This window comes from Diceros bicornis, chromosome 6, assembly GCF_020826845.1.
Source record: "Diceros bicornis minor isolate mBicDic1 chromosome 6, mDicBic1.mat.cur, whole genome shotgun sequence".
Taxonomy (NCBI): domain Eukaryota; kingdom Metazoa; phylum Chordata; class Mammalia; order Perissodactyla; family Rhinocerotidae; genus Diceros; species Diceros bicornis.
Window position 1 is genome coordinate 9,853,513 of NC_080745.1, and position 23,574 is coordinate 9,877,086.

General features: G+C 48.5%; 1 protein-coding gene across 1 annotated transcript in view; it reads right to left on the reverse strand.

Annotated features, from left to right (window-relative positions):
• The window catches only part of GRID1 (glutamate ionotropic receptor delta type subunit 1), a 703,521-nt gene that overhangs the window by 248,947 nt on the left and 431,000 nt on the right, over positions 1 to 23,574 (reverse strand). Inside the window, exon 5 of the mRNA XM_058542810.1 lies at positions 4,247 to 4,300. Within this exon, the coding sequence (XP_058398793.1) occupies positions 4,247 to 4,300 (54 nt within the window). The remainder of the gene's footprint in view (positions 1 to 4,246; positions 4,301 to 23,574) is intronic.

The window sequence follows — 23,574 nt, forward strand, 5'->3', positions numbered from 1 at the left end:
AGAAAATAAATCTAGGAAACAAGTCACACGTCTGCAGGGATGAGCCATGGATAGTAAGAAGGCTAAGAAGTAAATAAGGATGCAAAGGTGTGGTCAGGGTCATCCTGGAGTAGGTTCTGAGGCAAGGAGCATGATGTAGGCTTTTCTCCATTGGCTAGGGAGCCAACCAGAAGGATGGGGATACTGGCCCCAAGACTGGAGCACTGAGTGAGAACCAGGTTAGGGGGAGGAGGATAAGCTCAGAGAGAAGCACTGAGCTGAAGGTGGTCATGAGGCTTCTAAGTGGCTGAGTTAAGAAGGTGTCTGGATCTCTGGGTCTGGAGTTCAGAGACAAGGTCTGGAATGGACATGGGAGGTGGGGGTCATCAACATATGCTGGCAAGAGGGCAGGGTGCCAAGGGCCTGCCAATTGTGCCTCCTCCCTCCTTAGAACCCACCTCCCCCTGGGCCCCTGTTGAGCTACAGATCACAGCTCAGTGCTTTACTCGCTGAGAAAACCCAAGCACAAGGGTTATGTGTGCTTCTGCATTGCTTGTTAAGCATCTTAAACAATGTCCACCAAAGCGTGCTTTGTTTCCATGTCTGGAAGAGCTAACAATGAGAGCTGTCCACAACAAATGGAGTGCTTTAAGTCAGCATCACAGTTGGTTCTGGAAGAAGCTGGAAGTTATATATATATTCCATAAAAGAATTTCCTCCAAAATTTCCCAAGAGGCCAGATTACGAGGCGGCACAGCTCCTGCCTGGACGCAAAGCTTCAGGGGGAGGATATTCTCCTCTGCGTCCAGACTCCACCGGCACTGAGGACACCTGTGCATCACTGGGCCAGAGGGATGACAGGCTCACCTGGGATCTGCTGGAGAGGAAGCGCTCCAGCCCAACTGATAAAGAGGCTCCAGAAGCCACCTGGTTCAATCAAAGTCAAGTCTGACTGGTCCCAAACTGGCAGCGTCTCATGAACGGCCACGAGTGGTCCCCTCCATCCCTGAGACGTGGGTCTTCATTGTTGCCTTTGTCTTTTCTTGGAAGCCACCTGGGAAGTGCTCATCAAAGCAACTTGCTCTGTCCTATGTGGACAGAAGGCAGGTTGGACCTGCCTTCAACCAAACCTTTTCAAGAATCAACTCTTGGGCCAGCCCCAGTTGCCTAGTGGTTAAGTTCGGCACGCTCCGCTTCCGGGTCCCAGGCCCGGTTCCTGGGCACGGACCTACACCATTCGTCTGTTAGCAGCCACACTGTGGCAACGGCTCACACAAAAAAAGAAAAAATTAGGAAGATTGGCAATGGATGTTAGCTCAGGGTGAATCTTCCTCAACAACAGCAACAAAAAAGAATCGACTCTTTGCACGGGGCATGGAGGATTCAGAGATGAGCTGGATTCCGGCCCTGCCTTCAAGGGACTCAAAACCAAGTAGCCACCTTGACTAATGGTTCATTTTGCTCTCCACAAGTGTTTTGAATCCCCACCCTCCTCCAAGTTAACGTGTAACTTAGCCAGTGAAAATATAGTTTAGGGCTGGCCCCGTGGCTTAGGGGTTAAGTGCGTGCGCTCCGATGCTGGCGGCCAGGGTTCAGATCCCGGGCGCGCACCGACGCACCGCTTCTCCTACCATGCTGAGGCCGCGTCCCACGTACAGCAACTAGAAGGATGTGCAACTATGACATACAACTATCTACTGGGGCTTTGGGGGAAATAAATAAATAAATAAAAAATTAGAAAATATAGTTTATTCCGCAAAGCACATCTGCTTGGCAGTGTCCCCACAGTGGAGCCCAGAAACCTGTAGAAACTGTTGGTGAGGCTCACAGACTCACAAGCCTTCCTCTGCACCCAATTACCCCTTCTCCAAATAAAACAGGCCTGTCATGCGCAACACCAATATTCATGGGTGAGGGGGTGGACATATTAAGAAAACTACCGCATAAAGAAAGCAAACAGAAAGATGTGCTCTTGAGTGTTTATCTTGAATCTGGGAAAACACATTAAGCGAGTCAAATGCAGACGGGGACCATGGAGGATGGAGCCTGTGAGGAATGAGGGAAGCAGCTGGGGACCACTTCTTGGGACCACCGTGCAAGCCTCCTTGGGGACAGAGCCACAGATCTGGGCTCGTCTGAGGGACTAAACTTCCTCCAGAGAAGCGGGAGCAGCTCAGGAAGAGAGAAGATGGGGCCCTAGTGTAGTGGCTGAATGCTAGAGACATGCCGGAGCCACCACACGCCTGCTCCTAACTTGCTTCCCACCTTTGTCTGGCCTGGCCATCACACAGGAGCAACAGAAACGCAACCGGGATGCTATTTGTCTGCGGCTCTGTATTTGGATAGAGCCTAGAATGACATAACTGTCACAGAATAACAGGATTTTGTTCCCGATGGGGCCATGAGTGTGCTGGCCCAGGGTGTGCTGCTGACCAGGGGGTGACACAGCCATTCTCCCGGGTGAGGCTGTTCCAGTGGCTCTGATGAGTGTGCTCACACCTGAGTCCTCCTGGTGACACTAAGGAAGCCCTGGGTTCCAGCCGCCCCACAATGCTCTGGGGATGCTTCGCACTGGACAGGCTAAAGTTAACCTCAGCCCTGAAGAGGGACTGAGGAGGGACAGGGAGAGGACCCAGGGATGGGTCGGATTGCAGGGGAGAGAAAAGATAACAGGTTAGAAATGTACCAATGCAGCACATTTTAAGACTGGCAACAGACGAACACTGGCTATCCAATGTGGAGGGGTCACCAAAACAACAAAGCCAGCGCCGGACATTCACCTTAAGGGCACATGGATGCTTCCTTTCTCTGGACCAAAGAAACCAGACCGTGAAGAACCTGTGGACAAGCTGGCAAAGCCCAGAGGGTCTAAACTTCCCGAGGACCAAGGAGGACTTGTGCAGGCTCTGAAGACCAGGGAGGCGGCCGTCATGTTCCCTCTCCTAAGTACCAGCACAACCATCCACAACCTCAGGGTCAATGGGCAGTTACCACACATGTCTGCAACTAGCCTGTATAGAAGTGGAGCTAATAAGATGTGAATTTATGGAGGAAAACCATGAAAAGTGGGCCTTGCCAGCAGTTACTATCTGATGCTACCTGCAAAATTATTAAAATAAGCCACCCAAAACTATAGTAGCACTGAGCTAATGAAGAACACGCATCATAAAAGAAGAAATTACCAACATAATAAACCTTGCGTCTTCTAGAATGAGGCCATTAGAAATTGATCAGTTAATTTAGGAGCAGCTGAAGGCCACAGCCCTGACGGAAGCACACACCAGGAACCCATCTACAGGCAGCTCTGTCAGAGCGAACTGGTGAAGACCAGACCAGGCCACAGTGAAACCTCAGTGTTCTCATTCCTCCTGGGGCCCAAACCAGTGGGATGGCCAGTCGTGGGGAAGACTTCCCATTCACCCCCTTTAAATGGTTACTCTGATCTCCACCCCCACCAGCTGCACAGGAGTGTGTGCACACACGTTTACACTCACACATGCATACACAGCTCCACACACACACATGCCCACACACACACATCCATACACATATACTCGCATACACACTTAAGCACACATACATATCCACACACACACACATACACACTTACACTCACACACGAACCTTCAACCTCCTGCATGAAATGCAGCCCCCGTCCCCTCCTCATTCCTTTGCCCTACCACCCCCTCTGCACCTCATTTTCTAACCTGCCCTAATCTCTCCAGTCCCTGACCCCTGAGTGGCTGCCTCACATCACCCCACACATCTAATGCCTGACACCACTTCTCTTTTTTTCTATTGAGGTCACACTGGTTTATAACATTAACTAAATTTCAGGTGTACATCATTATATTTTGACTTCTGAATAGTCTGCATCGTGTTCACCACCAAAAGTCTAGTTTCCATCCGTCACCATACAAATGTCCCCCTCTACCCCTTTCGCCCTCTGCCCATCCCCTTCCCCTCTGGTGACCACCAATCTGTTCTCTGTATCTATGTGTTTGTTTGATGTTGTTGTTTTTTTTCTCTTTGACTTTTGACTTCCTTGTGGACTCAGGTCTGGATTCTTCCCCTGGTTCCCACCTGCTCCAGGTGAGCCTCTTGACAGGTCAAATCCAGCTTTCTGACCTCCTGTCTTGCACAGTGGAGCCTAGCATTCACTCCAGCACCCCAAATCACAGCTGGACCTGAAAGGATCGCTTTGAACTTTCCCAAGGGGCAGGGGGCTCAGTGCAGGGCGCATCCCTCACCATTCTCAGGCTCTTACCTCGTTCACAAAGACCCAGTGGCTGTCCTTGGAAGCCAGGTTGGTCTCCACGGCCTGCAGAGAGAAAAAGAAAATGAACATGAACAGAAGCAAGCCAGAAGCTGGCAGACACACAGGATGACTGCCGAGATGGGGTTTGATAAACATTGTTCTTGGAGAATTTTTTCCTCACAAAACATGCCATCCCCCTGGGGCCAGTTCTGGCTGCCTTCGCTAAAAGACGCTTCATTTGAACACAAACATCTGATTTCCTGCTGTTGTTCCGCCCTCTCATCCACCAGCCCCGAGCAAGGTTAGAAGCTCTAGTTCCAGCAGGCATCACAAGGCCACAGGCGTGGGCAGCCCGCCCCTCCCTGAGAATGTCTGCAAACATCTTTCTGGAGGGGCGCTGAGGGGATGTGTCTCATCATTGCCCAAGGCGAGAGAGTCAGGAATCTGAAACAGGGATTTATGGGGCTTGACCAGCGGTGCTGAACAGCACTCAGAAGACAGCGGCTCACAGCTGGGGCTCTGAGCCGCCTTCAGTTCTTTAGGAGCCATAGATCTGGCTCTTTCCTGCTCCTGGGCAGGGATCCCACCCCCATCATTCTCTCATAGTATTTTGTTCTATTTCTTTATAGCACTTGCCATTTCTCTGCTTCAATAGTTATCGGGTTTTTATTTCTTATTGTGTATCTCCTCCACCAGGTTGGGGTCTCCATGGGGTCAGGGGCCACATCTGTTTCTGTCACAGTTGTATCCCAGAAACTTACGCTATACCCAGCACATAGCAGGCATTCAATAAATGTTGTTGAATATATTAATGAAGTGTTGGAGGGCCGGGCAGGTAGGATCCGTTACTGATCTTGTTTCTCATATGTTTTTAGGAGTGCTTTTTTCCTCCTTTAATTGGAAAGCCAACAGATTGAAAGAAGTAGAAGGAAGTAATAGTTTTCAGGCATGTTCTGTGAGAACATTCACAATTTGTATGTGCCAAGTACTTGCTGGGTACCAGGCACTGTGCCCGGCCATCTATGAACCTGGGAGAGACCTATCAGACTGTGGTCCTCTTTTATTTATTTATTTGTTTGTTTATTTATTATTGTATTCTTGTAATCTTTATTACTCTTCTTATTTGAAAAAAATACATAAAAATAAAAATGTTCAAAATCATCCCATAACCCTGCCCCATTTTTTAAAAAATGTGCTAACGTAGTGAAAATGCCCCATTTATCCCTCCAAATTCATCCCCCAGAGATTGTCTGAGGTGTCCCCTTGCAGTTGTTAGTCACACCTGCAAGTACATATCTCCATACACATATCAGACAGATGTTTTTGATACCGGTTCAAGACAAGGTTGACGTAAGGGAAGCAATGTTGTAGAAAAGAAAATCTCTGTTGTAACTTTGAAAGACCTCTGAGAAACTAACCCAGCTGGATATGCCCCCTCCAGGAGATCTAACTGCTCTGTAGATTTTACAACCCCTGCTTGTGCATGTACCTCCCAGCTGCGATAAGATGATAAATTTGTTCTTTTGAGTTCCTTAGGAATGTGATGACAGCCCCTCCACACACAGAGAATCTATGCTAATAGCCATCATCAATGAAAACTGAAAGATCTGGTGTGGCCACTCCCAGGCTGTAAGGCCAGAAGGTCAACATTCCTAACCCCCTCCCCCATAACCCACCAGCCTATATAACTGCTGTAAGACTTTGGGCCCCTTAAGATGGTTTTTTTCAGATATTAGTTGGCCATCTTCCCTCTTGCTGGCAAGCTGTAATAAAAAAGTCCTTTTTCTCCTACCACCTTGCCTCTTGACTATTGGCATGTCTTGTGGTGAGCAGAAGGCCCCATGTTGGGCAGTAACAATTTTATTAAAATGGGATCATGAAATACACACCAGGATACAACTGTCATTTTTGATTTATCAATGTATCAAGCATATCTTTCCTTATCAGTACATAGAGATCCAACTCATTCTTCTCAAGAGATGAGGCATAGAAGGGTAAGGAGCCTGCCTGTTCCAGTGACCAGCCATATGTGGGACCCAGGTCACTGCACTGTCTTTGCACAGGATTCTGTTAGAACCACACCTACACAAGGAATGGCAAGTTTGCTGGCCAACACAATAAGCATGTGGAAATAGAGGCCATGGGAGGGCCCAGGCCAGCTCTAGCATCCTAGTCCTTTATGGGTTGCTCCCCACAGGACACTAAGGGTGGGCACAGGGGCCTTTCCTGGGCCATGTTGCATGAAGGATGCAGACTCTCCTTCTCTAGCCTATGAATGAGAGGGTACCAGCCTCTGTGAAGACATACAGGGACAGGAGTCTGTCCCAGGCTGGAAGGGGACTGCTTCCAGCAGCTATCATTTAACCACTCTGGTCTCAGTCCGCTCATCTGTGAAATGTAGACAACACTTGCCCCTTCTTGTCTGCCAAGTGTGTAAAATTTTAAGTTCTCAAGTCTCAAGAAGCAGCAAGCACACAGAAGGGCGTCCACACAAGTCCCAAGCCTTTCCCACGAAGCAGAGATGTGAAGCAGAGATGTGAGTTCCACCCCTGCTCCTTGACTTGCCCCAATTCTTGGATCCTGAGAGTCTTTTCTAGCCACTCAAGTTCCCCTTCTCTTCATGAGCCATGCCCCCATGAAACCATCTCTTCCTCAGGATAAATGAGTTATTTCTACAAATCCCTGAGCCACTTCCTCCCTTACCTCAGGAAGAAGGCTCCAAGTGTTCCCTCTCCTCTACCTGAAAGAAATGAGTCCCGAGAGATGCCGAGCCCTGTACCTGGACACCGCATGGGGCCATGTCCCGAACACTGTCTGTCTCGTTCTACAAACCCAGTAAACCAGGCCCTCTCCACAGAAGCCACGAGGACTTAAGGACCAGTGGCTCTCTGAGGAGCCTCAGACCCTGGGACAGGGTGGGTCACAGCCACCCAGCCCTGAGCTTCTCTCCTCTCAACACTCAGACTTGCATGAATGTCTTCAGAGGCCCAGAGGCCTGGGGAGGAAATCGGGGAGGGAGACGCGGACACGGGGTGCTCTGAGAACACTCTGCAACACACTTCTGGGCTCTGGCTGGCGTCCACTCCCAACACCTCAGCATTTCCTTAATGCTCACTTGGAGGACACCAGTGACACCCTGTCAAATCTGCACATGATACAGAGCTGAGAGGGTGTCATACGTCTGAGAAAGCTGGAACAAAGAACTGACTCTAAGGAGATGTAGTTTAACAAGGCTGAACTCCAAGTCCTACACTTAGGGTCCAGGAGCAGAAGGGCAAATGGGGAGATGAGACTTGAAAGTAACACCGCTGAGTGAAGACCACGGGAAAGCAGGGGGTCTGTTCTGTCCTTTGGGGAGTTGACTACTGGGCCGCCCCACTGGATGGAGGACACTGCAGACTGGAATCCAGTCAGAGTGGGACAGTGTAAACTGACGGCCAGTTAAAGTGACCATGGATGCTTAGAAGCCAGGACAGTACAGGTGTCTTTAAACACATGAAGAACTGTCATGTGAAAGAGAGATTGGAATTGCTCTTTGCAGCCTCTGAGAGTTGATTTAGGACCGAGGTCTCCAGTAATCAAAGAGGCAGATATCAACTCAATATAAGAGAGAACTTTCAGACTTTCCATGTAGTTCAGGATGGAATGGGCTGCCTCAGGAGGAGCGAGGCCTCATCACGGGAAGTGCCTGAGTGGAAGGCAGACATCTGTGCCACGAAATGTATTTAAGTGTGAGCATGGAGGCTGACAGTGGGTGAAGGCTAAGAGTCCATCATGCATCAACATTCTGCAGCAATGATTCTCAAGTCTGGCTGCATGTAAGAACTTCCTAGGGAGATTTTAAAGATGCGGACCCCCTGGGCCCCAGTCCTTGGGATCCTAATTCACTGGGAATGGTAAGGTGCCTGAGATCCTGTGTTGTTTCAGAGCCCCGACCCTCACTCTTGGCCTCCAGGGCTGGAGGCCCTGCTCCGGACTGTGTAGTTCTGTGAATCTGAAGGCATAGGTGCACCTGTGCAGGTGAGAGGTTCTCTGCATGTCCCTGCAGAAGCCAGCCCCACAGAAGACCTGACTCAGTTGCAGGGAGCAGGTGCAAGCCCTAGTTACTCTAAGGACTCTTTCCACTTGGTCCCAGACTCACACATGGAACATATTGATGGAGAGAATTGATCAGAAAACCCCACAGGACAACTGGCCAACTTTCCTGTCCTACTTTCCCTCCCCAATTAAGCATCAGCTAATTTGTTAAGCCTCTTTTCCCTACACAGAGATAAACAGCACTTAGCTGCAGCCTTTTCCACAGGGCACAACTAACACAGAAGCTGAGATAGATGGTAAGAAGGAGAAGCTACTGCAGATTTAGCAAGAATACCCGTGTTTCCCCCGCCTAATAACTGAAGAGCTGCCAGGTCCGTGGGAAGAGCCCTAAACGCTCACAGCCCAGTGGGCACTGTCCCTCCTGGCACCACTAATTCTCCTTCTGTGTGCTGTCCTTTCTGTCTTCCTCCCCAGCCATGTCTGCGGCAAGTGCAGGCTGAGTCCTCCCTTTCATCTCAGCGCAAGCAAGGTAAGGAGGAGGCAGGCAGAGCATGTTCGAATCCCAGTCCCACCACTGCCTAGCTGAGTGCTCCTGGGTGAGCTACTCCACCTCTCTGAGCAACATTCCACACCTATAAGGCGTTCGAATGCCAACAGTGATATCGATGCTCTGCCCACGTCCCCACTGGAATCCCATTAGGATTTTTGAGCACATTGGCGCCCCATGTGCGTTCATTCCCAATGGCAGACATCGTGGCTCAGGCTGCCTGAACCCTGCTTGGCACTCACAAGCAAGGGCTGGGAATTTACAGCCCTAACCAAGGACTGAGGGTGTCACATACGCAAATCCCAGCTTCCCTGTTCCCTGAGGGGGACTGCTCCAAGCGGGAGCTCAACTGTTTCCAGAATCCCGCTGCCAGAACTGCATGCTTGATCACTCACGCTCTCTGGCTTCCTTTACTCCCTATTCCACGTTCCCACTCCCCTGCTGTCTTCTTTTTTTTAAAAAAAATCCCCCTGGGAAAACTCTGTGTATTTTTTGTTTGTTTGTTTTTTTGTGAGGAAGATCAGCCCTGAGCTAACATCCATGCCAATCCTCCTCCTTTTGCTGAGGAAGACTGGCCCTGGGCTAACATCCATGCCCATCTTCCTCCACTTTATATGGGATGCCGCCACAACATGGCTTGACAAGCAGTGCGTCGGTGCGCACTCGGGATCCGAACCGGCAAACCCCGGGCCGCCGCAGCGGAGCGCGTGCACTTAACCGCTTGCGCCACCGGGCCAGCCCCCTGGGAACACTCTTAATAAATCATTGTCACACAAATCCTGGCCTCAAAGTCTGCTTCTGGGAACCCAACCTGAGACAAACACCTCCCACCTTGGGGTTACTGTGAGAATTAAATGAAATGACCTGTGAAGCTTCCAGCTCAGACAGGAACTCACTATAGATGATCAGTTAACATGAACATCCTCCCTATTCCTTCCACTCACGTCTCCTGCCTGGTCGTCATTCAACGGTCTCTTTTAGACGTGTAGAAGTGCATAATCTCTCGTGTGTTCCTTCCTTCATCATTCAACAGACCGGGCCAGACACACACCAGCAGCTGTCCTAACTCTCCTGGATACTAGTGTGAGCCAAGAGCCTCGTCCCTGCCATCAGAGAGCCAGCAACGGCAAGAAGACCGATAATAAACCCCCACTGTTCCATGGGTGGGGTGAGGAGGGGAGGGGAGTTGGCCTCCTGCTCGGGGTAGAGTCACTCGCCTTCAGCAAGTAGGAAGGCTGGTTTCTGGGAACCGGGCTCCTGTCTTGGAGCTGGGCACCACAGCTGTGGGACAACCCTCCAAATAATGCAGTGCAGGTGGGGGAGGCCCGCACCACTGCAGGAGCTCCACACAGAACCTGTGGGAGCCAGGAACGAGGTCTCAAAGGACCCGAGGGACCCCTGCAGCGGTGCAAGTGCCTCGACGCAGCACAGACAGCCCAGGTTAAGTTGTTGCTGTGAGTCCTTCAAGGCCTCGCCAAACCATCAGAGCCAGACTGCCTGGCTCCTGTGATCCATCAATAGGTTGGCAAACATAAAACTTGAGAAGAAGAGCTGAGGAAGTGGAAACTTACAAAGGATCGTGCTGTCTCCTCCTTTAGCCTCTTTTGAATAGAAGAGGAGACCCAAGACACTTAAGGTGGCACGCAGCCCATGGAAAGGGCTGGGATAGTGGACAGGGGCAGTGGGTTAGTGGGGAGGGGCGTCACTTGCAGAGGCAGAGCTGGATGTCTACACTTGTGATGATACCACGTACCACCCTCTTGACAGAAAAGTGCGCTGTCATGGGAAGACCCTGTTAAAGGAAGCGGAGGGCACCTGGGAAGGGAATGTGTCCCCTTGTCATGAGTAGCAGCCCCTGTCTGAACCTCAGGATGACTCTTCCCTAGGCCAGTGGCATCAACAGAGCTGGAGTATCAGTGATGCAGGACACCCACATGCCATCCTGTGGGCCCACTGGGGGCCAGGGGACATTGGATCCTGTCCTGGCCACCCAGGCGCCCTGATTCCACAGTTTCCATGGGGAAGTAGATGCAGACCAAGCGCCAGCTCCTGGCTCCCAAATCCTCTGGACAGAAAGCAACCCTGAGCACCGGCGGGAACGGTCTGTGCAGGGCAGCTCGCCTGGACGGGACCGAGGAGGCCCCTTGACCACATGGAGGTGAGGATCAGTCCTAATACCCAAAAGCCTAGGAGGAAGCAGAGAAGACAGGGGTTCTGAGGGATTGGAGGAAGCACCACCAGCCTGGTCCCCTTCCTCCGTGTTCTCAGCCTTTCCTGTAGGACCAAGGCTGAGCCATTCCCAAGGACGACGAGAGCCTGCTTTTCTCAAACACCCAGCCAGACACTTCCATACGACATCTCCACTTCACAACCCACAGCCTCGCTTTACTCACAACACCCTAACGAGCCAGGCAGCACTCTCATCCCCATTCACAGACCTAGATCTAGACTCCGACCTCGCAAAGGTCCCTCAGCTCGTACACGGCAGAGACTGGATTTGAACTTGGGGCCATCTGTCTCCAAAGCCTGTGTTCTCTTCCCTGCGTCATGCTGGGAAGCCTGAACAACTGTCAGGGCAGGCATACGAGCCTTTGGGCCTGGGCCTGGCCCCTGACAGAACAAAATGATTCTTTTTCTCATAACTGAGAAAACACCATTACGAGCAGCAGCGCCTTCCTTCTCCAGGTTAACTCATTCTCATAAGCCTGAAACCATTATTCCACTTGCATTTCTTAAGTATGAGCCTGTTTCACTTTATCTTGGCCTAAAGAAATGGTAAATGGAGTGGAAAAAACCTCCACATGGAAGCCTTCCAGCAACATCGCTGAGGATTCATTTCACAAAGTGCAAACGCCACCGATTATTTATGTGTGTGAATTGTTGGCCACTTATCTAGGCACTCCCCAACACTGGGAGCCTGAGATAATGAAAGCTTGTCGACAATTAGCATCTTTTGAAAACCCCAACTCTAACATTTCAGAACATTCCCCCCATGGAGCCCAGGCCCTGGCACTTTCCCAAGGACAGACACTGAGGTAACTTTAAAGACCCACTGCTGCCTCTGCAACAAAACGCTATTTAGGAAGAGTTCTCTCTGTGCAACATCACCCCGCTGAAGCACGAGGGAGCAAATGCTCCCCATTTGCAAGGAAGGGGAGTAGCTGGCTGCAAGACTAGGGATGATTTGGGGAGCCCATTTACAAGGAAATGAGCACAGCAGCCACATAAGGCTCAAGTTTCAGAAGCTATGCCCAGAACCACGAGACAACCCACAGAGGGCAGTTATCAATGAACTGTCTCAGGCCACTCTGGGCTTCCCAGGGGCCTGCCTTCTCAGGAAAAGGGCCTGAGATTCTGGCCAAGCTACTTCTGTTTACCCTGCCTTGTCTCCAGAACCTCCTGGGGCCTTGCTTTCACTGCAAAACTGCCTTAAGCTTCTCCCCAAGTCTATGGCTCCTATTTCTGGCTCCATCCTTACTCCTAGATCCCAAGGGGAATCTTGGACCCTGTGTGGGTCTCTTTTCCGGTTTCTTCTCCCAGGCCCTTCCCAGAAGATGGCCCCTCCCAGCCAAGCGTGAGTTATCTGTTCCCACCTCCTCCATCACTCTGCTGGAGCTTCCTTGAGGCCCAGGGCCCTCATCCTTGGCAGGAGCAGGAAACACAGCCACCTGAGCACATGGAAAGACAGCTTAGTACGTGTGTCAGGGGGAGGAGGTTGGTCACTGGAGGATGATGGAGACAAGGCCATCACCTTCAGCTATACAAGGCCATCTGGGGAAAGCGTGGCAGAATTAACCCTGTGTAGCTTCCAAACCCTGGGGGACAGTGAGAAGGCTCTTTCGCTGAGGGAGACCTGAGCCTGCTGCCTGGAAGTTCAGGGAGGCTGCTGGCTGGGAAAGGCTGGAGGTGAGGGCTGCTGCAGGCTGGGGGCAACTGCTGGCACTTATCAACACCTCCTTTCCCTGGCCCCTGAGCCGAGCCCTCTATGCATGACACCTCACTTAGTCCACCCAACTGCCCACTGAAAGGCTTCTGAGCTGAGCCTACAGTTGGGGAACTTGCCCAAAGTCTCCCAGTAAGTCAGCGTAACCGAGGCCACACAACGGACCTTTCAGACATCAAAGCCCATGCACTTGCTAGTGTGTCACACCGACTTAGGGACCGAGAGAAGATAAACTCGCTCTTGGCACTTTTTGTACATGTTTATGTAAAAGCAAGAGCTGAGCTGGAAGGTGATGCAGATGGTGGTGAGACCTGGAGAGTGGACCTGGAAAGCCACAGGAACTTCTGTCAAGTTTGGTCCTGGATCCTAGTGTTTCCTTCCACCCTGTCCCCAGAACTCCCGGGTCAGGTGGTCCTCTGGTTGCCAAAGGATTTCTGTCTATGGGGAGGAGTCTCCAGTCCCTCACTAAGGCTAAGGCCTGGGCTGCTTGCCATGCAGCCCCCTGCCATACACAGCGCCTGGCAGACAGTGAACTTAGAAAGATGTCTGTGGAATGAATGAATGGGTGGATTCACACTCCTGCATATTTCCCTGGTGCTGAGTCTGAGGAAAGTCGGGGACATAAATAGCAAGCCCCATCCAGTGAAAAGGGATATTGACGTACAGACAGTCTTCTCTTCGCGCGGCACCACGTTAACGGAAACCCATGCAGGGCATACTGCGTTCTCGCTCTGCACGGTTTGGATATGCACTTGATTTTCGGTTAACACTGTGCCGTGCAAAGTAAGTACTGCCTGTATTTGAAAGTAGCATCCTTTTTCTACAAATCTGAGAGAACCTGAGAGTGAAAGGAAGTGAACTTGAAAGGTGGATAAATGCAAGAAAGCGTGACCTTTGGAAGCTGATGGAAACACAAACACATTTTAGAGCTTTTCTATAGGGATATAATTGTTTCTTCATTTGTGCTAAGTGCTGAACCTCCTGATGCACATTCCCATATATCTTGCTTAACAACATAGTAAGTTCTGGACTAGTTTGCAATCAATGGCACTTTAAAAGATATTACTGTAACACTGGAGAAAGAGTATTCATCATTAGACTTTTTTTTTTTTTTGACACTGGCTTTGATCTCAGAAAAACTATTATGTTGCTATTGGGGAAAAAAAGCAAGCATAATTAACTAAATGCACGTAAAAATCTGATCTGAACAATTTCTAGCCAATCATTAAACCCCCATGGCCTTAGCCCTCACTGTTTACAAAGTTTGAGATAAATAGCTCTTCCCAACTGCCATCCCACTTTGTTCCGGGGGCAGCAGTGCCAGCTCATGGCCTCCGGGGATAAAGATTCATTACAGATCATTTGTGGATCCTTCAGATGAAATAGAGACAGGTTTCAGGGCTGTGCAGGAAGTGCAATTTACTGTAATAAAAAGTGAGAATATGCTACATGTGGACAATTTATGAGGAAACGTTAATACCAGCAGAAAAATGAAATGGAGTCTGCTCTCAGGCACGATCTGTTTAATAAGATCAACTCGGAGAAGGGAAGCCAGGCAGTGCCAGTGAGTGTCAGCTGATGGATACTTGGATTTTAATCAATGGTCCATAATTTCCCTGCCACCTGGAGGGCACAGAAGGCAAATAAGGCCCTCCATGTTGTCACTCTCACAGACACAGAGGCTGTGTCCTGACCGGAGGCGATGGGAGCTGGCTTTTCTATCTGATCTTGTCTCACGGAGGAGAAAGGTGTTGCCGGCCCTCAGCCCCATGGATGCACACGATCTCTTTTGAGGACCGAGATGTACAATAGAACAAATTGCTTCTGAGCATATTTACGCCCTGCTCTGGTTTGGCGACAGTAGCCGCCAGCCTCTGCAGTGGGCTGTGAACAATCTCACGACACAGTCCCCCAGCGGGCAGGGGACGCAGCTCTTGAGTGGCAGGTGGCTGTGCTGAGCCATTTCTCATACTCTGCTGTTCAGCTCCAGCTTCAAGCGGTTTTTAGTTACAAGAAAAGCAAAGTCCAAAACTGATTAGAAATGTTTTCTTCTCCCTCCCACGGGTATTTGCACATTCATACTGGAGTTGAGAAGGCATTGCCTGCATCCGAAGTCTGGCTCTGGGGACCCACAGTATCAGATGCTCCTGAAGGAGGGGGTAGGGACCGTTTTGGGCAGAAAAGTCCCTCCCAGCATGGCTGGATCATGTAAGGCTCAGCAGGCCTGTCCCCTGTGTGCAGCTGTCAGCCCTAGAGACCCACACCCACAGCGGGATGTCCACTGGGAGAACAACTACACGGCCTGGGCTAGTCAGTTACAGCATCGGTGTTCAAGGTTAATACAGCGACCCTTTCAAATCATACCAAGCAATCTGCTTCTGCTCACAGATCTAATTCCTTTCCTCAACCTAAATTGTTTTTAAAAGATGGAAGTGTTTGAATTCTTTTTAAGGCAATAAAGTTGAAAGTCGCAATTCTTTACCAAGCTGATAAGAGCTGCTGGGTATAATTTGTATTCTTTTTTATGAGCCTGACTTTTCAGAGAATGGACTAGAAAGAAGTATATCTTCTTTTCAGCTCTGGAGACAAGAGCTGCTTCTTCCTCAGGGTGCTGGGGAGGAGTTCCCTGGCTCGGGAATTGTCGGGAAAGGAGTCCCTTATTTGTGACGTGGGAAAGCAGGGAGGCACCCTCCCTGGCAGAGGGGTGAGGGAGACAGGAGTACACACCGCTGCTCACCTTGGCGCTCAGCCTGGGACTATGGCCCCACTGAAAATGACTCAGAGAGGCTGTGAGTGGAGCTCTGAGGTCTTGGGGAGTAAAGAGGAGAAGATACTGCAAACTCAGCAAAAAGAGAAGAGGGAGGAGAAAGCTATTTTCTTTAGAATACAAAACATAAATTGCTCTACAGCCTTTGAGATGGCTTCTCTCCAAGTACAAAGTCTCTGTGCAGTTGGGGCCCAGACCGGAGCGTGGCCAGGAGCATAGTTTTCGCCCAAAGCCCTCTGGGCCCAACAGCAAAGCCATGTCACTCTGCACTCAGCTGCTAGGAGAGGTAGAAGCAAGCCAAAAACACATACGCTTTGTCCTCAGGGGTGTGGTCCACCCGCCCCACCCTCCTCCCCCATTGCCGCACAGAGCACCTGGAAAGGCCTACCCACTGGATAGCAAGGCTAGGGAAGAAAACTCTAAACCTAGGGCTTCCAGGCTCAGTACCTGGAGTAGAAAAAGCAATGAGAGAGCTCACCACCAACCATGTCCTACAACCTGCCTTGGAGCTGTAGGTCTGAGGCACCCCGCTGGTCTCATCTAATGATCCTGGTGACAGGCATGAGGGTGAGGCAATCCGACTTGACACCCAGGGCAACTTTAAACCTTAAGCTCTCCAAATACTCCAGTGCATGTGGGCATGTGCACACACACACACACACCCCCCACATACAATTCCACTTCATACACTGTATGGGGGAAAGTGGGGCACAAATAAAAAGGAAGTAATATCAATGAATCAACAAACACAAAAGGCCTAGCTTAGGCCTTATTGCATCTCTCGTAAATTCCTGCCCCGGATCCACACTGGTCTTTCTTGCTTCCATGACCACATTTTCCATATGGCCTCCAAGGTGTCTATTCTAAAATGTAAACCTCAATCTATGTTGTCACTAATTCTTGTTACAATCCTGCAAGGTGACCACTTACGATCCCCCTTTAATACAAGAAGAAATTGAAGCTTACAAACTAGTAAATGACTAAATGGCCAGCTCTTTGGGGTCACAGACAATAGTATCATTTTGCGCAGGTTGGAGAGCCAGAAGTACAGCCCAAATAACAACAGCATGAGACAGCCTGCCAACGCGTCTGGAGCAGCTGTCTGTCCCACCAGACCCCAAGGACCAGGAGGCTCGTGACGGTCTCAGCCCCTGCCCTGGTGGTCATTCCGTGAAGACTTGATGCTTCTTGACTCTGTCCTCGCTAGGGCTGGGTTGCCTGTGGCCTAGGGGAAGGGCCAAGTGCCAACTAGTGGCAGTACAGGGTCCAGGAAGGGGCACTGGCACAAGGCAAGAGACTTCAGGGCCAAGAGACCAGCCCCATACTCCTCCTATGGAATTTGCCCCATCTAGAGGAACCACAAGGCATGAGGGAGGCCCAAAGGAGACAACCACGCTTCTCTGACTCATCTACTTTGGGGATGTATAGGATTAAAACGTCAAAGAAGCAGGTGTCACCCTCAGGAAAATCCATGAGCAGGTGGGAGGGAGACAACAGCCGGACCCACCCACCCATTTAACAAGCATGTCCTGGGCTCCTACCAGGTGCCAGGTGCTGTGAGGAATGCTGGACATGGAGATAAGGCAGTCTTGAGCCCTATCCTGAGTAAATGCAGCCTCCTGGAGAGACAGACCCATACAGAGAAAGAATTCTACTAGATAAAGGGGGAAAGTACAGTGATAGAGATGTGTTCAGTGAATCAGGAACCAGATACCAACTCCTTCCTGCAGAGTAGAAGTTCCCATGCTGGAGTGGGTAGTAGTGGGACAGTAGGCTATTCCAGTCTAAGGAGACAGCATGTGCGAGCCTGGAAGTGAGAAAGGGCATTAGGTTAGGAATGGTGGTTAAGTCACATCTTCACATCTTGTGGACAAGGATTTGGTTCTAAAATTATTAGATGAGGCAAATATCAATTACAATCAAAATTAGCCATGAAGATTTCTTAGCTTATGGATAAAGTATTACACAGAAAATATAATTTGTGCAAAGAACCCTATATCTGTTCCTCTAACCTGTATTGATCAATGTTTCTCTACTGCCCTCCATTAGAGCTTCAGTTTCTTCCCTGAGGGTATTGACTAGATCATCACTCACTTGCCCAGCCGTCAAATGCCAGGCTCCCTATCCTGTCCTGTCAGATCACTGTTCTGTCCAAACAGTCAGACCAGACAGCTTTGTTATCACTTCCCGCACCACAAGTTAGGATGGGAGGTGCATGGTCAGATCTGCATTCCAGAGAAGTCATTCTGGCCACGTGGAGAAGCCCTTGTGACTATGCACACATTCTTTCCAGCAGGTTCTCTCACCGCGTCAAGCTTTACTGTGCCCCATTGCCTGTTGAGGAGGCAGACATGGCATTGTCTGGCCCATGGACCTATTGACTGGAGTTAAATGTGCACGTGAAGCATCCCCACTGTTGGCCATGCTGTGGCTCAAACTCAGGGGTGGGAGGATCAGCAGCATGAGGCCTGAGTTACGACCTGAAATACTGCCAGGTCCCAAATGGTGGGGCTTTATGCCACGCAGCGGAGCCTGGCTTTTACGCTGTAAAGCGGGAGCTCTCAGATAGTGTTCTATGGAATGGAAGGAGCTTAGGAGGTGCTAAAAGTTCTCCCGGGGGAAAAAACATCTACGCTTAGAAAGCTTGAGATGTACTGCATTTGTGTCCCCACCCTGAAGAATCACAAAGGACACTAACAAAAATGTCCTCAGAATGTTATGGGCTGAATTCTGGCCCTTCCAAATTCATATGCTAATGTCCCTATCCCCAGTACCTCAGAATGGAACTGTATGTGGAGATAAGCTCCTTAAAGAGGTGATTAAGTTAAAATGAGGCCATTAGAGTGGGCCGAATCCAATATGACTGGCGTCCTCCTAACAACAGTAGGAGACACCAAGTATGTGTGCTTACAGAGAAAAGGCCATATGAGGACACAGGAAGACAACGGCCATCTACAAGCCAGGAAGAGAGGCTTCAGTAAAAACCAAGCCTGCCAATGCTTCGATCTTGGACTTCCAGCCACCAGAACTGTGAGACAATGCGTTTCTGTTGTTTAAGCCTCCAGTCTGTGGTACTTTGCTGTGGCAGCCCTAGCAAACTAATACAAGAGATGCTAAAAGTTCTCTTAAAAAAAAATTGCCTGTGAAAAAGTGTGAGATACACTGCTCTTATATCCCTACCTTGAAGAACCACAAAACATACGAACAGAAAAGTCCTCATATCACAGAAAATCATCAAACTTGGCAGAATCCAGTGTTTATCAAATATATCTCCCCAGAATATTAAGTTTCTTTGTTCAAGGAACACACTGATATTTCACAGGATACTAAGGTTACAACAGAACAGGGTGGGATAAATTACACTCCAGGCCACCGGGGCCTAGAGAGGAAGTTGGGATGAGAAGAGTATGGTCAGATCTGGATTCCAGATAGGTCAGAATGGCCACCTGGAGGAGAATTTCACAAGCATGAGAAATTTAGGAAATCAGCTAGAAAGCAGTTACGGTGGTCCAGAAAAGCGGTGATGAGGACCAGAGCAGAGTAGAGGTCACTGGGCTGGAGAGGAGGGGACAGAGTTTGGAATGTTTAGAAAGAAAACATGGACAGGGTATGGTCATCAGTTGGAAACCGAGTGAGGTGTGAAGGAGATAAAGGAATCTGACATGACTGCTAGATGCAATTACATAACGACAGAGAGTAGATCAGGCTAAATGAGGAAGATGATGAATTCGGGTGTAACTTCCTGGGGCAGCAGGAAGTTGCAGAGGAAAGTCTCAGAAGTTTGGGAGAGATGAGTAATCACAGGTGTGAACACAGACAAGGCAAGGGCTTACCTCAGGCAGAAGGTGAAAGTGCAAGGGCAGGCAGGTTACACAGTACCAAGTCAGCCTAGAGTCCCCATCCTCCAGTGTGAGAACTGGCAATGGCTGGCTCCAGCTAGAGTCACATACAAGGGCTCCAGCTGCAGGACCAGTGACCTGTGAAGGCTGGGAGCCGCTGGGAGCCGCTGGGAAGGACAGAAGGACGGGAACTTCTTCACCCGCGCCTTCCCACCACTATTGCTTCCACCAGTGCAGGCCAAGCCACCACATTCCTGGGAACAGCACAGCGCGCATCTAGCTGTCTCACTTTCAATCCCCAAGGATGTATTTTTTCAAATTATGAGTTGTACGCACACACACACACACCCCACCTCCCCTCTATACCTTGTACTGATTCAGAGGGTTCTAAGCATAACTGAAAGACTTCATATTATCCCTGTAAGTTTCTTGCTATTGCAATCTGTCCACCACCCCATCCAAACTGTTCAGACCCCATCCAAACTCTTCTTGCCTTGCAACATTATCCTTTTCACCTGGGATTTATTAAAGAGGAAAATTTTATCAGGCTAGCCCCACGCTGATTAGCCAAGGGAGATGCTGGATGTGAAGGAGACCTGGGTCCTAGTCCTTGCTTTTCCTCTATCTCATTTAACTTCTCTAGGTTTCATTTTCTTCACCTGAAAAGTCTGAGAGATAAACAAGGCTGATGCTTGGGTCTCAATATATTCTGAGATTCTATGGGCAGTTTCCCAAAGGTTTGAGGAACCCAATGGTTTGGGAGAGAGTGAAAGGATATCCCGCATGGCAGTAAGAGACAGTGGTAGCATTTTGGCCCCTCAGTATCAGAAAATCCTTGATTTGTGGAGACACCCACTGTGTGTGTCTTGGCTAGATGTAAGGGGCTGCAAAGTGAGGAGCAAGAAGGTTCCTCTCTCCAGCCTGCACAGGCCAGCTTAGGATCTAGGCTTAGCACAGTGGATTCCCCTAAATCTTGAGACAGTGACCTAAAGATCTAATTGAAAAGTCAATCTCATTGACGAGGGCAGTGCTGTGAGTCCAATGATGGTGTCTTATCCAGACTGTGCTTGGGGATAACCTTGACCATGTCCCCACCATCCGGCCTCTCATAGATTTCCAGCTCTGGTTCTCCAGCCTTCCACTCACCTCCGTGAGTTGCCCAATACATTTGAATAAATTCCCTTTATTTCTTATTAACTCTGTTTTAAAACTTTCTACAAGCAATGGGGAAAATACTATTTATTTTTAAAATCTGAATATCAAACACTGGTAAGACCCCAATGTGCTAAATAAGAACATAATCAAATTTTTTAAAAGGGAGAATAAGTGGAGTAATTTCAAAGCACAATGTGACAATCATAAACTACAGTTTATAAATCTGTAATTCTATACTAAATCATAGTGTAAAAATCAAGTGGTATTAAAAGCCTTCCATTTACAAATGGCAGTCCCTGGTCCTACCCCCACCCCTAGTCCTGGCCTCCAGAGGCAAACACTTGTAACTTTTAGCTATTTCTTTGAATTTACTTCCATATTTCTTAATTATATGTTCATCCTCCTATACTTGGTTGATCAGCTTTAGACATTGGCATTACCTATTATCTTCCTGATATGGTAATGAGGACTTAAGTCTTTTATACAACCCCTCATCCTTTCATTTCCCCTCCCAATGTTCCCAACCTAGTTGTGTCGCAGTTTTTAAATAAAATCAAAAATGTTGACTTTATTACAATTATGAAAATACTATCCCCTGCTAAGCCAAGTAGTGGACTATGATTATATTATTTCCTTGCTCATACCATTGTTGCTTTCTTTGCGTTAACACGTGCCCTGATTTGTATTTATTATACAAGGTCTATAACATATTTGTCCAAATGTTCAACCATACAGAATAGCGCTTCAGTTTGGTCTCCTGTTGATGACAGGGGCTATCCTGAGACTTTCCTTTCTGCTCTCTGGTTGGAGTCTCTGTACTTGCTATCGTTTACTTTTACCTTTTTTGAGTTTCATTTTATTTTTATGAAGCCCATCCTACAGTATCTTCCTAAGAAAAGGTACATGAAGTGTGAATTTTTGAGTCTTTGCATGTATGGAATTTTTTAAAATTTTGCTCATATCGATCGGTTGTTTCACTTAGTACAGGACAGGGTACACTCATTCTTCCACAGAAACAGTGTTTCTCCAGTTATCTTCTAGCATTCAGTGTTACTCTTAAGCATCCTAATTCCTGCCCCTTTTAGGTCACCTGCCTTTCTTCTTCCTCCCTCCTCTTCCTCATTCTTTTCTTCTCTCTCTTTCTCTCTGCTCCGCCCCATACTCCGCCTTGGTGCTCTGAAACTTGCCATTGAGGTGCCTTGATGCGGGTGTTCTTTTCATTGGCTAAGAGCTAAATGGTTGGTAGGAGTCTTCGGTCTGGAGACACATGTCCTTTAGTTCTGAGACATTTTCTGGTTTATTTCTTTGATATTTGTCTTCTCTCCATTTTTTTCTGTTCTCTCTCTAGAATTTCTGTTAGAAGAATATTGAACTTCCTGGATTGAGTGATTCACTCTTGTCAACTTTGCTCTCCCATTTTACACATCTTGACTTTTTGTTTTACTTTCCTCAACTTAATTTTCTAATACTTCAATTGGATTTTTAAAATTTCAGTTATCACATTTTTTTATCATCAGTTGCTACTTTGTGCTCTTTGTTCTTCTTCATAATATCCTATTCATATCTTAAGGATGTAATTTTTTTTATCTCTGTAAGATTATCAATGATAGGGTTTTTGATGTTTTTGTCTGTTGCCTAAACTAAGTTTATCCTGGATTTCTTTTTCGTGTTTGTTTTGTACTTTCTCTTTCATGTATGAGGAGTTCTTCAAGTGCATAATGGGCATTACTGGTTCTTTCATATTTAAAGTGAGGCATTCAAAAGCCCAGTGAAGGGCATGGCTGTGGCTGGTGGATGGATGGATTGGTGGGCTTCCTTGCCTTTGCATCGGAAGACACCTCACTCCCTCACCACATCAGCACCTGCAGGTCTTTTCACCAGAGTTGTTCTGAGTCTCAGAAAAGATTCTTCCAATATCCTGCCTGAAGGTTATACTCCAGCTGCTGGCATTCTGGGAGCAGGGCAGGAAAGGGAAGTACTAGTCCCACTACCCACTGTGCAAATCTCTGTTTAATTTCCACTGGTTTCTGCCACCTGCCTCATCCCCATTTTCTGGGTTCTCTGGTGTTGCCGAGATTCTCGCAGCAGGGAGAACCAGCTCATGTCCCAACAGCATCGTTATTGTCAGGCACTGAGGTTGTAACATCCTTATTCTGCTGAATCAGTTTCTCTTCCTCCATCCACGTTCTATTTTTCAAAAACTAGCCCCAAGCTCTCACTCACTGTTGTCTCCTCTCATGTATTCTTTGACCTGACGGGTTTATAACATTTAACTTTACTGTCATTTTGGAATAGTTTGGAGGAAAGGGGGAATAAACATGGGCAACCAATCGGAACTGTCTAATCAATCAGAAGTCCATAAATCACAAGTCGGTCAGAAGTCAATAAATTCCTTTTTTGCTCAAGCCACCCAGAGCAGGTTTTTTTTGTCAGCCACTGAGAACGCTGACTGATACAAGAAGGCTGGAGGAGGGCACGGTAGCAATGAGCATGCACTGTGCCAGGGATGATGGAAAAGGGCAAGACAGAGGCAAAACCAGAAATAAAAACAATATTGTTTTTTGGCACTAAGGCTGGAAATCTAGCTGAGAACCAAAACTCCAAACTTCTCAGACAGAACTTATTTTCATAGCTTTGGGGTGGTAGACTGCCCACCTAGACCTTGGGATGAGAGAGGGACGGCTCCTTTCTCTGCTCTAGTCTGCACCCCTGGAGGCTGTTTGGGGCAGTGTGTTCTCTGGTAGGCCATGAAGCCAAACAGGGACAATTTCACAGAGAATTCTTATTTGTTTTCTTTTTATGGTGAAATTTTTGTTGTACATTATTGTTTATCAGTCATTGTTTATAAGTGCATCCCTCCAACCCTTGTGCCCAGCCTCCACCCCCCGAGCCCCTGGTAACCACCAAACCGTTCTATCTGTCCGTGTGTTGGTTTATCTTCCACATATGAGTGAAATCATGTACTGTTTGTCTTTCTCTTTCTGGCTTATTTCACTTAACCTAATACACTCCAGGTCCATCCATGTTGTTGCAAATGGGACGATTTTG